At 40.2% G+C, this 14,986-nt stretch overlaps 1 protein-coding gene across 3 annotated transcripts in view; it reads left to right on the forward strand.

Annotated features, from left to right (window-relative positions):
- Positions 1 to 12,336, forward strand: part of LOC135113669 (peroxisomal acyl-coenzyme A oxidase 3-like) — a 49,109-nt gene extending 36,773 nt beyond the window's left edge. For all 3 annotated transcript variants that reach the window (XM_064029119.1, XM_064029118.1, XM_064029120.1), the window contains 14 exons: positions 711 to 893; positions 1,404 to 1,559; positions 2,427 to 2,573; positions 3,050 to 3,197; positions 4,647 to 4,821; positions 5,650 to 5,765; positions 7,007 to 7,167; positions 7,524 to 7,646; positions 8,225 to 8,345; positions 8,789 to 9,022; positions 9,538 to 9,704; positions 10,357 to 10,486; positions 10,830 to 10,984; positions 11,791 to 12,336. In XM_064029119.1, the coding sequence (XP_063885189.1) occupies positions 726 to 893; positions 1,404 to 1,559; positions 2,427 to 2,573; positions 3,050 to 3,197; positions 4,647 to 4,821; positions 5,650 to 5,765; positions 7,007 to 7,167; positions 7,524 to 7,646; positions 8,225 to 8,345; positions 8,789 to 9,022; positions 9,538 to 9,704; positions 10,357 to 10,486; positions 10,830 to 10,984; positions 11,791 to 11,895 (2,106 nt within the window). In that variant the 5' untranslated portion in view covers positions 711 to 725 and the 3' untranslated portion in view covers positions 11,896 to 12,336. The remainder of the gene's footprint in view (positions 1 to 710; positions 894 to 1,403; positions 1,560 to 2,426; positions 2,574 to 3,049; positions 3,198 to 4,646; positions 4,822 to 5,649; positions 5,766 to 7,006; positions 7,168 to 7,523; positions 7,647 to 8,224; positions 8,346 to 8,788; positions 9,023 to 9,537; positions 9,705 to 10,356; positions 10,487 to 10,829; positions 10,985 to 11,790) is intronic.
- Positions 12,337 to 14,986: the final 2,650 nt, after the last annotated feature.

A 14,986-nucleotide genomic window follows, 5' to 3' on the forward strand; every position in this document is an offset into this window, starting at 1 on the left:
AACACATTTTCACTCAGTTTTTCCTCTTGCTTGCAACCTTTGTTTAGTGCTCCCAGTGTTCACTACTTATCACTCCCAGCTATTCATTGTTAAGCTATCTCTAGGAACTTGAAAACATCCTTGAAAATTTTGATAACTTCAAGTAGAGATATTAAAATATCACTGCTAGCATAAATAATTTTAGAAACATCAGTAACTACCATTAGCAGCCTGATAACCCAATTTCTTCTATTAGAGCCTATTGCGGCATTAAAACACCCTTGAGTACCCCAGTAACGTCCACTAGAGCCTGTTAAACTGTCACTAGTAACATGAAAACACCATTGAAAACCTTAATAATTTTCACTAGAACTTCTTAAATTATCACTAGCACCATGGAAACTCTTGAAAAAGTTCACTGGCCTCCACCATTTGGCTGTTAATTGAATAATCACTAGAATCATCAAAACACTTAAAGCACCCTGATAACTTCCATTAGACTCTATTAAAACTATTACAACCATCTCAAAGAACTGATAAATCCACTTGAAAACTCACAAAAGACTTAAAATCATTGAAAGAAAATACAAGCACACCTGATAACCTTCCCAACTCAAGATAAACCTGAACCGAAGCTGGTTTTAGTGAAGATGTCAGCATGTGTGATAACAGCTGTAGGAGTCAACATAAGCAAGGAGTGAGTGAGTGGTGACTTGAGTTGCTATCCCCAGGTACCCATCATTACCATGGCAGCTTCCTTGACTTACATGGCGGGACACAGCGAGGGCTCAGACCTGGACAAGCTGGTGCCTGACTTGCCACGAGGGCCACTTGATCACTACCGGGCTGGTGCGTCTTTCAGTTGGAAGCAGATGAAGGCCTATATTGATCCTCCTGACATCATTGCTTTTAAGGTAAATAGATAAGAATTATTTATTTTATTTATTTATTTTGTTTTTTATTTTTTTTATTTGTGTGAGCAGATGAAAGCTTACATTGATTCTTCTAACATTATTGCTTTGAAAGTAAGGTTAAGTTCGGGTACTGGAGGGATGAGAATTGTCTGTTTTATTTATTTATTTATTTTGTTATCTATTTTTATTGATTTCCATGTATTTAATGTAAGGAGGGTTCAGAATTTCTCTTGATAACTCTGAATTGCATTATGAACGGTTTCCTTAAGAGATTAGTACTTTTAGTGGATCTCTCTCTCTCTCTCTCTCTCTCTCTCTCTCTCTCTCTCTCTCTCTCTCTCTCTCTCTCTCTCTCTCTCTCTCTCTCTCTCTCTCTCTCTCTCTCTCTCTCTCTCCCTTCCACTTACAGAAAAAAAATGCAAAAAAGTACCAGAATTTTGTGACAATTCCATTAACAGAAAAAAAATGCAAAAAAGTACTAGAATTTTGTGACAATTCCATTAATTTCAGAACAGCATGTACAACTTCATGCAGGGTGACCCAGTCTTCCACCGGGTCGAGGGAGACCTCACGCTGGAGGAGGAGCGCCGTGTCACCCTCAGGCGTGTCAAGAAACTCCTCAGCTCAAAGTTTAGTGATGAGGATGTGTTAATTGACTATAGAAAGGTGTGTGGCTTTTTATTTCTCCTCAGTGACTCAGTTTCTTCCTTATATCTTCTGAGCCACTTTGTTTTCACCTATTTGTCCTTATGTCTTTCTGTTCTTGTTCCTTTCTGTAATTTTCGCTTCCTTCATTTCCTTTCTGTGTTTTCCTTTCTTCATTCCTTTCCATGTCTTTCTTCCACCATTCCTTTCTTCCCGTACTTTTCCTTCTACTCATTCATCCCTCTTTGTCTTTCTTCTTTCGTTCTCTTCTATGTCTTTCCTGTTGCTTCCTACCCACGTTTCTTTCTATTCCTTCCTTCCTGCACCTTTCTGTTCCTTCATTCCAATACTTTTTCCTTTCTGTTCATTCCTTCTTCTCCATGTCTGTCTTCCATCATTCCTTCCTTCTTCTATGCTTTTCCTTTCATTCCTTCCTACTAATTAGTTTTTCCTTTTTTTTTTTTCTATTCATGATTGAATTAGGAAATGATTTGCAACTGTTCCTTTAGAGTTTCATGAGGTTGACCTGATGACTTCTTGCACCATCACGCAAATTCTCATACTCTTTTGTTCCTGTATTTGTATCAGCATGAGTTTTTTGGGCTCTCAAGTAAGTAAAGAAAATAGTTGGAATAGTTGGTGTTTGAATAAGCAACCTTTTCTCCATAGTTTGATAAGGTAGATCTACTAGCTTCTTATGTCACTCTTTAGGTACCTGTGTTTCTGTATTAGCATGAAGTTTCAGGCTCTCAGATAGAATAATAGTTGATGTTTAAATCAGAAAGTGTTTTGCATGTCTCCAGAGTGCAACAAAGTAGACCTACTGGCCTCTCATACCACCCGTTTGGTTCCCCACATTCCAATAGCACCAGTGTTTTCCTTCCTCAGCCCTCTGCCATGACTGCTGTGGTTGGGGAGTATGACTTCTCCTTGGCAGCCAGACAGGGACTCCTCACCAACTTTGTGGCCTCAGGGATCCTTGGCCAGGGCACTGAGAGGCACTATAAGTATCTGGCAGCACTCAAGAAGCAGGAGGTGTGTGTTTACATTGTTGTATTTGTATTGTTGTATTGTTTAATTTAGCTTTGTTTATACTGTCCTTCCTCCATGTCTATCTCTTGTTCCCTTTGGCTTTGAATGCATGAGTCTTTGATAGTCTAGCGCACTACAGCTATTTGAGAACAATCAAGAAGCAAGAGGTGTGTGTTTTTGTTATTGTATTTAGTTATGGTGCAGGGAAAATTCAGTCAGAGCTTGTAGTGTCCCATCTCTGTGTCTGTCCCTTGTCCAGCTTGGCTTTAAATTCATAAGCATTCATAATAGTAGTAGTAGTAGTAGTAGCAGCAATGATAGTAGAAGCAGTCATCATCATCCCATTAAACATCCATATTTTTCCTCATGAGTTCAAAAATATCTCATGAGTTTAAAAATAAAAGTAAAGCTTCTCCAATACAAACAATGCAAACAGACAGTACCAAGTGGAGATGCTAACACAGTCCATGATGACACAGATGGGCGGGTGTTTCTGCCTGACAGAAGTGTCTCATGGTTCCAACGTGCGAGGGATGCGAACTGAGGCGCGCTACGACCCTGCCTCCCAGACCTTCATCCTCCACACGCCAGATTTTGAAGCAGCCAAGTGCTGGGCTGGAAACTTAGGTGAGAGAGAGAACTAACCTACTAATTGGTACATCTTTCTCTAATCACTAGGCACTCTGAGATGTCTTTTATTGTTCTACAGGTGCTTCCAATCATTGAACTGGCTAGAAATTCCAAAGTCTGTTCTTTTTAATGCCCTTTCTCTCTTGTAGATACTTATAAAGATTTCATGCACTACTTCTGGTGTTGTTAATTGTTTTATGTCGCAGTGAAGGACTTAAGAGAGCAAGTTCTTGGTAAAAGTGAGAGTTTAAGAATACTGTTTTTTTCATTGGTTAGGTAAGAGTGAGATAGTTTAAGAACACTAAGTTTTTTCAGTATTGGTTAGGTAAGAAGAATATGTTTGTTTGCTCTTGGTTAGGTAATAAAGAGAGAGAGAAAAAAAGTAAGAATATAAGTTTAAGTGTCTTTAGGTATGTTTAGTATGAGAGAGTGAGTTTAACAAGCTGAGGTATTATTTTAGGAGCTGTGTGGAGAACTTTGGAGAGAGAAGAAGGCTAAGTGTATGTGCCTGTGTGTCTTAGTTTCTGGGTAGTGAAGAGGGGCAGTGATTGACAAGCTGGCGTGTCTTTATGAGCTGGGTAGTGAAGAATAGTGTTTTAACAAGCTGGTGTCTTTGGTTGGGAATTCAAGAGAGAGAGAGAGAGAGTTCAAGAATATTAGTCTGGGTCTTGTGGGTGTTGATTAAGTAAGAGTGTAAGAGTACAAGTTTGTATGTTTGGGAGCTGGTTAGGTAAAAGAGATAATGTTTAGGAGTAAAAGTTTCAATCTTATCTCAAACTATATGTTACCTGTTACTTCTTTCCTGTTTATTTATTTATTTATTTATTTATTTATTTATTTATTTATTTATTTATTTATTTTTTACTATTGATAGCTATTCTTTCATAACTTCCAATCTTTTCCAAACCTTATATCAAACCTGTTACTATTTTATTTTAATATTTTTTTCTCACTATTTACATTATTATTTCACTTCTATTTTCACTCTTCATGTTTGTTCTTTCATGACTTCTGTCTGGTTTAAATTTTCACATCTATTCTTTCACATCTTCAATCTATTTCCTTCCAGTCTTCACAGCTATTCCTTCACATCTTCTACTTATTTGTGCACTCCTTCCTTCCCTAAACTGCATCTGACCTCCTACTTTCTTTCTTCTTTCCGTATTTATATCTATTCCTTTACATCTTCCATCTGTTTTTCTCCTTCACATCTGTTCTTTCAGATCTTTCATTTATTTCCACACATTATTTTCTTCCTAAAGCTACATCTACCGTGCTACTTTTCTGTTTTTACCCTTCACATCTTTCCTTTCACATCTTTCATCTTTTTCCACTTTTCTTTTTTACTATTCATATCTAATCTCTCATATTTTCTATTTCCACATCCTCATCTTCCCCAAACAAAATCTAACCAGCAACATTTTCCCTCCTGGTGGTGCTGGGTAGCCAAGACGGCATCACACGGTCTTGTCTTTGCCCAGCTGTACACTCCCGATGGTGTGTGTCACGGCCTGCACTGCTTCATCGTGCCGCTGCGAGACCCCCGCACGCTGCAGACCTATCCGGGCATCACCATTGTAGATATGGGGCACAAGATTGGCCTTAATGGGATTGACAATGGGTGGGTAGAGACTCTGGAACTCTGGAATACTGACTTCTTCATTCTCAGCTTTGTGTTGTTGTTATGGTAGTAGTTTATATCAGTGGTTCCCAATCTTTTTTAAGTTTGTGTATCCTTTTTGTCTAGGTTGATTAATTACAAAGAATTACATGAATATTGATGACTGAAAATATATAAGTAAAAGTTTTAGCTCCATTTTAAACATAGAAAATAGCTACTAAAACTAAATAACTATTGATATAAAACAAAATGCTACATCTCAAACCTGTGAGGTGTGAGTTGCATCTGGGTGTAATACAGTATGCTAATATAGTACATAAGTTTTATAATGCTTTGATATCAGCTTAAATTAATTTCCGGCATGACACAGTTTTGTTCCTCTTTTCCTGCTGTGCACTCTGATACACACTGGACATGTTATGCACTCTTCTTGTACCCCATTATTTCCAGTTCTTGCACCCTGGTTGACTATCACTGGTTTACATGACACTGGTTCTTAAATAGTGTGGTAGGTGACTGGAATAGACATTTTATTCATTTGTTTATTTTATACATTTTGCTCGTTTTTATTTTATTTTTTTATGTTAGAGGGGCTTGGCCTAGGGCTAAAAAAGCAGAAAAAGACTCCTTGGTAAGCAATAGTTTATGAAGAGACACTGGTTCTCAAATAGTGGTAGGTGATTGGAATAGACTTGGTAAGTTGTAGTCAGTAAGAAGACACTGGTGACTGGAATAGACTCAGTAATCATGTGGTGTTAGTGGTGAGTCATTATATTTTCTCTTGGCCTGTGAATAGGGAAGCTCAGTAAACTTTCTCTCCCCTATCAGAGTGCTGATGTTCGACCACTACTCAATACCTCGGGAGAACTTACTGAACCGCACCGGTGACGTGACTCCTGATGGTACCTACAAGACTCCCTTCAGGGACCCAAGCAAGAGATTTGGTCTGTTGTTGTCTGACACGCTCCTGTCCATCTCTCTTGATACACCTTTCCTTATCCGACTCTATCTATCCATCTCTCTTGATCCACTTCTCCCTTTCCTCCTCTCCCTATGTACTTCTCCCTATCCACCTATCCCTTACCACCTCTCGAACCATATCTACTTTTCCTTGTCTCCCTATCCACCTCCCCTTTTCCAGAGGGAGAGATGTAGGTTAAGAGGGGATCTGATAGAGGTCTCTACTGTAAGTGGTATAGGGAACATAACATGGTGACATAAACAAAATTCTCAGGGTCACTAATCAGGATAGGGTAAGAAATAGTGGGTTCAGGCTTGATAAAGTTAGATTTTGAATAGAGATCAGAAGAAACTGCTTCTTAAATATAGTGGTTTTATTAGGTCTGGTTGAATATAGTGATGGGTGAATGGAACAGACTAACTAATCAGGTTGTTAGCGCTGAGTCTATAGGGAGCTTTAAAGGTTTGACAAATTTATGAGCAGGAATGATAGATAAATATAGGCAGTCATGTTTTATACAGAGACTGCCATGTGTAGGCCTGAAGACTTCTTGCACCACTTCTTAATTTTCTCATCTTAATCACATAACCCTTGACAGTATCTTCCTTTGGCCATTTCCTTAGAGTGAGGGGTTTGCACCATGTGTGAGTCTCCTCCAGTTGTTTCTGTCCCTTGCACCTTCCTCTTTGACTCCCATCCTTTGCACTTCTACCGCAATTCCATCCCTCCATCTCAGTCTCTGTCATTCCCTCGATCTTCTTCCCTCAACTGATATTCTCCAGGCTCTTTCAACTGCTTCCTGGTCTTCTGTTCTTACCATGTGATCAAACCATCTCATTTTTTATCCCTTGTATGCTGTTCTATCCCTGAGGCCCTGCATATTGTGGCTCCTCCATAAGGATGTGTATTTTCTTGTTGACAATCAGGATGCCTTGTGTGCACTCTAGGTCCTGTATTTTGAAATGCTTTGCTCTCTCTCTCCACGACTGTTCTCAAAGGCCACAGAGATGATTTACTGGATTCTCAATAATGTTTCTCCTGTAAACAATGAATTCTTAATCTGTCACTAGGACCACAAAAATACCCTTAAAAAAACTTATGTAACCTCAACTAAAGCTGTTTAAGTGCAGTGGAGATGCAGTGCAGAAGTGTTGAAGAATAAAGTACATTTTTGGTCATCTTATCACTTCTGTAATGCATCACCCTCATACCTCATTCCTTCAGGCGCCTCGCTGGGAAACCTGTCTGTGGGGAGAGTGGGAATCATAGGGTTTGGCGTGGTGTATCTCAGGAAGAGCATCACCATCGCTGTCCGCTACTCAGCTGTAAGGAAGCAGTTTGGACCATTGGGCAAGGAGCTGTCCGTCATTGAATATCCACTACAGGTGAGGATTTGTGTGTGTGTATGTTGCAAACTCACCACTCAAGAGGGATTATTTTTAAGAGGTGCACCATTATTGTCTTTCCTATTATACTGTGCTTCATTCTTTCCACATGTCCAAACCATTTTAACACACACTGATCATCCAACTCTATCAAAACACCAGTTCTTCTCACCTCCTCATTTGTTATTCTATCCCTTCATTCTGCTCCACACATACTCCCCAAAGCACTCCATTTCCATTACATTTAGCCTTTTCTTCTCTGCGAATGATGATAACTTTGTGTGTGTGAGTGTGTGCTTGTCAAAGCACAACAACCATTCCCTTTCTTACCCTCACAACACACTCCTTCCTTACAGCAATGGCGTCTGTTCCCATACATCGCAGCCACTTATGCGCTGGACACCTTCGCCAAGACCTTTACCAAGCACTTCTTTGATTTCCGCATGGAGTCGCTGCAGCCTGAAGACAGGGACAGGCTGGTGAGGAGAGGCTTGGGGAAGGGGCAGCTGTTTAGACTCAGGCTTCAGCTGTACTCTTCAGCACCTCAGCCTCTCTTTGTGACTGTTTTCAAAGGCTAAGGAGATGATGAGCAGCTGATAAGCTGGCCCTGGGCGATGGAAACCTCTTTATTATTGTTGATTGTGTTACTTCTTGTCCTGTCGTGGTAGCTAATTCTAGGGATCTTGTCTATGTTGCCCTTGTTATTTCATGTCACTTAAATGTTTTTTTTTTTTTTTTTTTTTTTTTTCCCATCAATCTTGATTGTGTTACTCTGTCCTGTCCTGATTACTAACCTGAGGGATCTTGTCTAATCACCCCTTGTTATTTTACTAACTTACTTTTTTTTTCAATCTATTCTCACATCTTCACCAATCTTGAGCCCATTACTTTGTCCTGTCCTGATTACTAACCCTAAGGATCTTGTCTAAATCGCCCTTATCATATCCCTTATGCCTCTTCAGTCAATACCTTTTCTAGCAAAGGCTCTGTTTTAAGGCTAACTTTCTCAAGCTTAATCCTATGGTAAGCCACTTGTTACAATGATACCCTTCCCCAGGCACTGTTTGGGCAGGAGGTGCATGGCCTGTCATCAGCTGGGAAGCCTCTGTCTGGCTGGGTAGCTCAGGACTGCATCCAGGAATGTCGGGAGGCTTGTGGTGGACATGGCTACTTGAAATGTAAGGATTGCTTGAATGGTTGCTTTCTTAAGTGTTTCATTGTCTTGCCTTTTGTTTTAATAAGGTCTTGTGGGAGTTGTTGAGGTTTTTAGAGATGTTTTTTTCTGAATGTAGTGGTAGTTTAACTGGGTCTAGTGGCAGTCATTGGGATTTTTAGGAGTGTTTTTATGGTTCTAGTGAAGTTATTGGGGTTTTCAAGGCTGTTTTCATGGTTGTACTGATAGTTTAACAGAATCTTGAGGGTGTTATTAGGATTTCCAAATGTTTTTATGATTTAATGAAGCTGTTCATGTTTTGAAAGGTGTTTTTCATGATTTTAGTCATAGCTTGACAGGCTGTTGTAGGAGTTGTTGGAATTTACAAGGATGCTTCATGGTTCCTGTGATAGCATGACAGGCGCTAATGGCAAATACCTCTACCTATGGTATCTCTGGTCCCTACAGGCAGTGGTCTTGGCCAGCTGAGGGACGACAATGATGCAAACTGCACCTACGAAGGCGACAACAACATCTTACTGCAGCAGACAAGCAACTGGCTGCTGGGGGTGTGGGCCAACAGGGGTGATGCTGCTGCCTGCCTCTTCCCCATGCACACCACTGATTATTTGCAACATGCTGACTACCTCCTCTCCCACCCCTGGACTTCCTCCCCCATCACTTCCCACTCCACTAATAAGGGCAAGTTTTAATGCTACTTTTTTTATTTATTTTTTTCCATTATTGATAGGCATTTTTTTTCTCATAATTCTGTTTTAAGTTTGTTTTTTTACTGATTTTTATTTATGTTGTAGTTTTATAGTACTAGTTTTATGCTGTACTTTATATTTGATTGTTGTCTCTTTCTCATAATTGTGCTGAAGTTTTAATGCTACTTTTTTTTATTTCCCTCATTATTTTTTCTCTCATAATTCTGATTAAGTATTAATGCTACTTCATTTTATTCCTTTATTGATGATCACTCCTTTTTTTCATTATTATGCCTGAGAACTGTTATCATTCACATCCAGCTCTATTGATCATCTCTGTATCTTCTTTGCATCTCATCATCTTGGGCTGTGTATTCTGTTTGTTTTTATTCTTTTAATTTCCAAACTGTCCAAGCTGTGGCCCTGTATCTTAGCACATCAGCACTGTTCGCCACAAGTTTTGGGTTAGGGAGAGACAGTGCTAACATACCAATTCTTTCCTGACAGAGCTGGTGGGTGTGTGTCGCCAAGCCCTGCAGTGGCTGGTGTGCTGGCTATGTCTCCGGACCACCACTGAGTCAGACACCCACACTGCCTCGGGACAAGACCAGTTCACTGTGCGCAACAACATTCAGGTCTATCTGGCCCATACTCTCTCCTTGGCCTATGTCAAGGTGGGTGTTCTCTTGCCTGCAAAGGTTAGACAGATTTATGGATGGGGATGATCAGTGGAGATAGTGGGATTGTTTTTGTACAGGGAGTGCCACTTGTGTGTGTGTGTGTGTGTGTGTGTGTGTGTGTGTGTGTGTGTGTATGCTAATCTGTCCATGTAATTTTCTTCTCTTTACTTTCATCCATACCTTTCCTTTCTTCAAGTGACATTGGTGCTGATATCAGTATTCTGTTGCAGCAAGTGGTGTTGACTCATCTATTACTTTCTGGTTATTTTCATCCACCACCTTTCCCTTCCTCAAGTCAACTCTCTCCTACCAAACACCTATGACAGTAATGATGACAGCAGTGTTGATATTAGTGTTGTGTTGCAGCAAATGATACTGACATGTTCTTGTGTGTGTGTCTGCTCCAGTCATTTCATCTATTTCTTTCCCTTCCTCAAACTCACTTTTACCAAACTCCCTGATGGTGGCAGTAGCAGCCTGGTGTTGTGGTGCAGGAAGTTGTACTGAGATGTTATTCTGTCCCAATCATTTTATCCATTACTCTCCAACAACATTTTTCCTTCACCTTTCCTTCCCTCAAGGCAATTCACTCTCAACAAACTCCCATGACAGTTGGGGTGGCATTGATATCAATGTTGTGTTGCAGCAAGTGGTACTGACGTGGTTTGAAGAGTGGGTACAGGAAGCTCCAGCCAGCCTGCAACCAGTCTTGTACCGTCTGTGTGCACTGTATGGCCTCACCCAGCTGGAGAAACACATGATGCCTCTTGTTGAAGGTGTGTAGCAATGTTGGATGGTGTTGGGTGGTGCAGGGAACACTCACCACTCTTGTTGAAGGTGTGTACCAGTGTTAGATGGTGCAGGGAACACTCATCATCATAGCATAGGAGTCTCACAACACTGCATGTACTAGTGTGTGTGTCTGTGTGTGTGTGTGTGTGTGTGTGTGTGTGTGTTATAGAAGAGTGAAGACTAGACTAGATTCAATTTTCACTGCTGTTGACAAATATATTAAAGAAAGAAGATTAAATTAAGCTCAATTTTCACTATCAACAAATATGGAAACTAGATTAGACTCACTCTTCACCACTGACAAACATTTCTGCTGGTGTACTGTAGGTGGCCTGGTGGTGGACCACAGCCTCATCACAGCAGTACAACAACACATACGACAGCTGTGTAGAGAGCTGCTGCCGGACGCCGTGGCTCTGGTAGACTCCCTGGCGCCTCCTGACTTCTTCCTCCATTCAGTGCTTGGGAACGCTGATGGCAGGGTGAGTCTGTCTGTCTGTTTTTGTTTGTCTTTCTTGTTCGTTTGTCCTCTGTGTTGTGCTAAGTGGTACAGTAGAGTGTTCTTCAAACTGTTCACACCACAACCCAGTTTGATGTCCATTTTATTTTATCTCATGCCCCCTGATATGAAAACCAGTACACACACACACACACACACACACACACTATTACATTTCATTTGCATTTGTATATCTGTCTAAAATGTGGCAACCCTATGAACAAGAGCTTGCAACCCACCACTTTGAAGAATCCTGGTGTAGGCAACATAACAAGGGTGACAAGCAAAATTCTCAGGGTCAATAATTAGGATAAGACAAGAAATAATGGGTAAAGTTAGATTTTAAAAAGAGGAAGAAATTGGTTCCCAAGTAGATTTTAAAAAGATATGAAGAAACTGAATCTCAAATAGAGTGGTGGATGACTGAAATAGACTTAATCAGTTTTTTTTTCTTTTATTAATTTATATATTTTTATGTAAGAGGGGGTACTGACCATGAGTAGCAAAATTTGTACATAAAAGAAAGGCCCACTGAGATGTCAGTCCCCACAGAAAAAGGGCCAGAGGGACTATCCAAAGGTGTAGAAGTGTCTTTTTCATGTAGGATTGATACTGGCCAAGGATAACAAAATTCACATAACAAAAGGCCTACTGAGATGCTAATCCCTAAAGACCTTTAATTCACCTTACCTTGTCTTGCCTATCCTCAGCAATGTTAATATAGGTCTTTGTCTCACCTTGTCATCTTGTCATCCCTTCCCTCAGACCTTTACACCTTTCCTTCCTCAGGTGTACCAGCACATGAAGACAGCAATGTTTTCTGCACCTAACGCAACAAGTCGCCCACAGCACTGGCAGGAGATGGCCTATGCTGCTCCAACCTCAAAGCTGTAGTGAATCCTCCACTCTGTCTGCCTATATGTGTACCAGGCCAGCATCTCCCATAGAGGGTGTTAGTGGACAGCACACACACAGACACACACATTTAGTTATTTAGTTTATTGATGAAAGAACACAGATTACATAGATGAGAAAAATCAGCACATATTTTTATCACACACACACACACACACACACACACACACACACACACACACACACACACACACACACACACACACACACACACACACACACACACACAGAGACACAGTTATTTAGTCAGTTTGATAGTTAGCTTATTGAGTTAGTTTACTGACAAAATAACATATTTTATATTAATGAAAAATAATCAATAGTTTTGTTACACACACACACACACACACACACACACACACACACACACACACACACACACACACACACACACACACACACACACACACACACACACATGAGCATAGCTCTTTTCCCATAAAGCACAACTAGGTAAATACACACACACACACACACAAAGAGAAATATTTTTTATTCCTTTTGGCAAATAAGAACAAAATGTAGCTGTTGGTTGATAGATATATATTTTATGAATTATATTTAGATATTTATGAATGGTTGTGTGTGGGGATGTATTTTATTATCTGTAGTATATTTGTTGAGGCATTTTTAAGACATGAATCCAGTGGCAGTTGAAACAAGGACACAGGAACTGAAGTTTATTTCTGACTAATTTTACAGAAGCTATGAACCAAAACTAGTCACACATATACTTGTGTTCCTGTGCCTTTGTTTGCATCACCAATGGATTCACTAATATATTTGTTGGTTTTGAAGTGATGGTGCTTTGCTATTTTATACATAAGAACAAGAAAATAAGAGAAGCTGCAATAAGTCATGAGGCCTATATGTGGCATGTTGCATTTATTAGATTTATATTAGATTTGAACCCTGAGGGCAAGCTTGCCACAATGTTGATATGGTTCATTGATGGCACTTCACCCCAGGCTACAGGTAGTTATGCTGCCTCAGCAAGTGTAGTGTTAAGTGTTCCAGGCCTGGCCATTACAGTGGTTAGCTTACTTAGCTCACTACCAAGAAGACCTGGATTTGAATCCTAGCTGTGCAAGGCTGTTCAAAGGTAGCAAGAAAGTGTGGGATGGAAACTGAGGGTTGTAGCCTCTCTGTCCCAATGTGGCATGGGAGTGGTCTCAGTCTAGCACAGAGATCTCTCACCAGGTGCTCTGAGCTCTTGTAGGCAAACTGCTGGCTGTAGAACCACCAGACAACCATGGGTGAATAACACACACACACACACACACACGTTATGGATGACTTGCTGCTTTGTTTTGTCTGTGCCAGGAATCACTGAGAGGCTGAGAATGGCAGGGATGTAGAGAGGGTCACTTTGCATGAGCACAATGATGTTTTGTAATTATATCTACCCTCCCATCTTGGCCCATTTGGCCACTCTCTCTCTCTCTCTCTCTCTCTCTCTCTCTCTCTCTCTCTCTCTCTCTCTCTCTCTCTCTCTCTCTCTCTCTCTCTCTCTCTCTCTCTCTCTCTCTCATGTACTTTTGAAGCCTTCCACCAACATTGCATCCCAATGTACCAACTATGCATGCACTTTAGGGATACTCATCACAATAATATACACTGGCAGCTTGTATTATTGTAACTGAAAATTGAGAGGATTTAGCAGTATTCACTATTGCTGCCTGTATATATTGTTACTTGTGATAAGTATTCCTAAAGGATACCACATGCAGGGGTTTGGACAGTACAGTGTTGCTGCCTTCAGTCATTCCCATTGGCTGTGACTATTACCAATTCTCACTGATGTCCTAATAACCAGAAAAGAAGATTGGAGTAATGAAAGAAGAATTAAGGTGCTAATTTTATTTACATGTACATCTGTTTGCCTGTTTATATATACAGCTATTTCTATATATATATATATATATATATATATATATATATATATATATATATATATATATATATATATATATATATATATATATATATATATATATATATGATGCCTGCTTCTGAGAACTCACCCTTTGGAACAGCATAGCAGGAAACTCCACACATCTCTGGCCTTATGTTATTCCTATGACTTGAATTCCTTCAAGAGGGAGGTTTCAAAACACTTATTCATCAATTTTTGACCACTGCTTTGACCCTTTTATGGGACTGGCATTTCATTGGGCATATTTTTTTATTTGATTTTTGTTGCCCTTGCCCAGTGTCTTTCCTACATAAAAAAAAAGTGCCAGAAATGTGCTAATTTTCTCATTCTTTGTTCTCTTTCATACTACACCAGTCTTTCTCCTTATTGAAGTTGACCCTCTTCCCCCACAACATTCCACTGTACTAGTAGAAATTCATTGTCACACTCCTCTTTTCTTTCTATCCACTTCACAGTTAATTCCTTTACTTCTCCTCTTTCCTTTTTACCCATTACACACTTTCATTTCTTCACTTTTGCTTGACATACCAGATCTGTAACTCCTTACTTTCACCACCACCTCTTTGCATGTGGCAGGTCTGAGATAGAAGATGTAAGTCAGCTCTTTGTGAGACTAGATATGTGAAAGGATTACTGTGAGTTTGGAAGGATGAGTAGAGGGATGTCAGGTGTGGGAAGAGGAAGTGAAGCTAGAAGTGCAACAGTGTGTGTGTGTGTGTGTGTAAATATAGAGAAGGTTGTTTTGAGTCTCTCTCTCTCTCTCCACACCCCACAAACCCACAGTATGTTTACGAGCCACAGTCACTCACCACACCTCCCCCCCAACATGCGTGCAGGCGTGCGTACGCACGCACGCATGCACGCACGCACACACGCACACACACACACACACTAACATAAACAATATTAATTAGATATACAGTATGTAACACGAGTTTCTGCAAATACAGAAAGAGGTGAAAGTGTGTAATTCTAAGTAGAAAATGTTCTATACACATATGCATTTTAAGGCTTTGTTTACCTGTCAGAGGAGTTGAAAATGTATGGGTGTACTATGTATGTAACTATGAGATGAAGGACAGACGGTTGCATTGTCGCAGCCTTGGAGGTGCCACTTGCTCAGTTACGAATGTG

This window comes from Scylla paramamosain, chromosome 26 (genome assembly GCF_035594125.1).
Source record: "Scylla paramamosain isolate STU-SP2022 chromosome 26, ASM3559412v1, whole genome shotgun sequence".
NCBI lineage: Eukaryota > Metazoa > Arthropoda > Malacostraca > Decapoda > Portunidae > Scylla > Scylla paramamosain.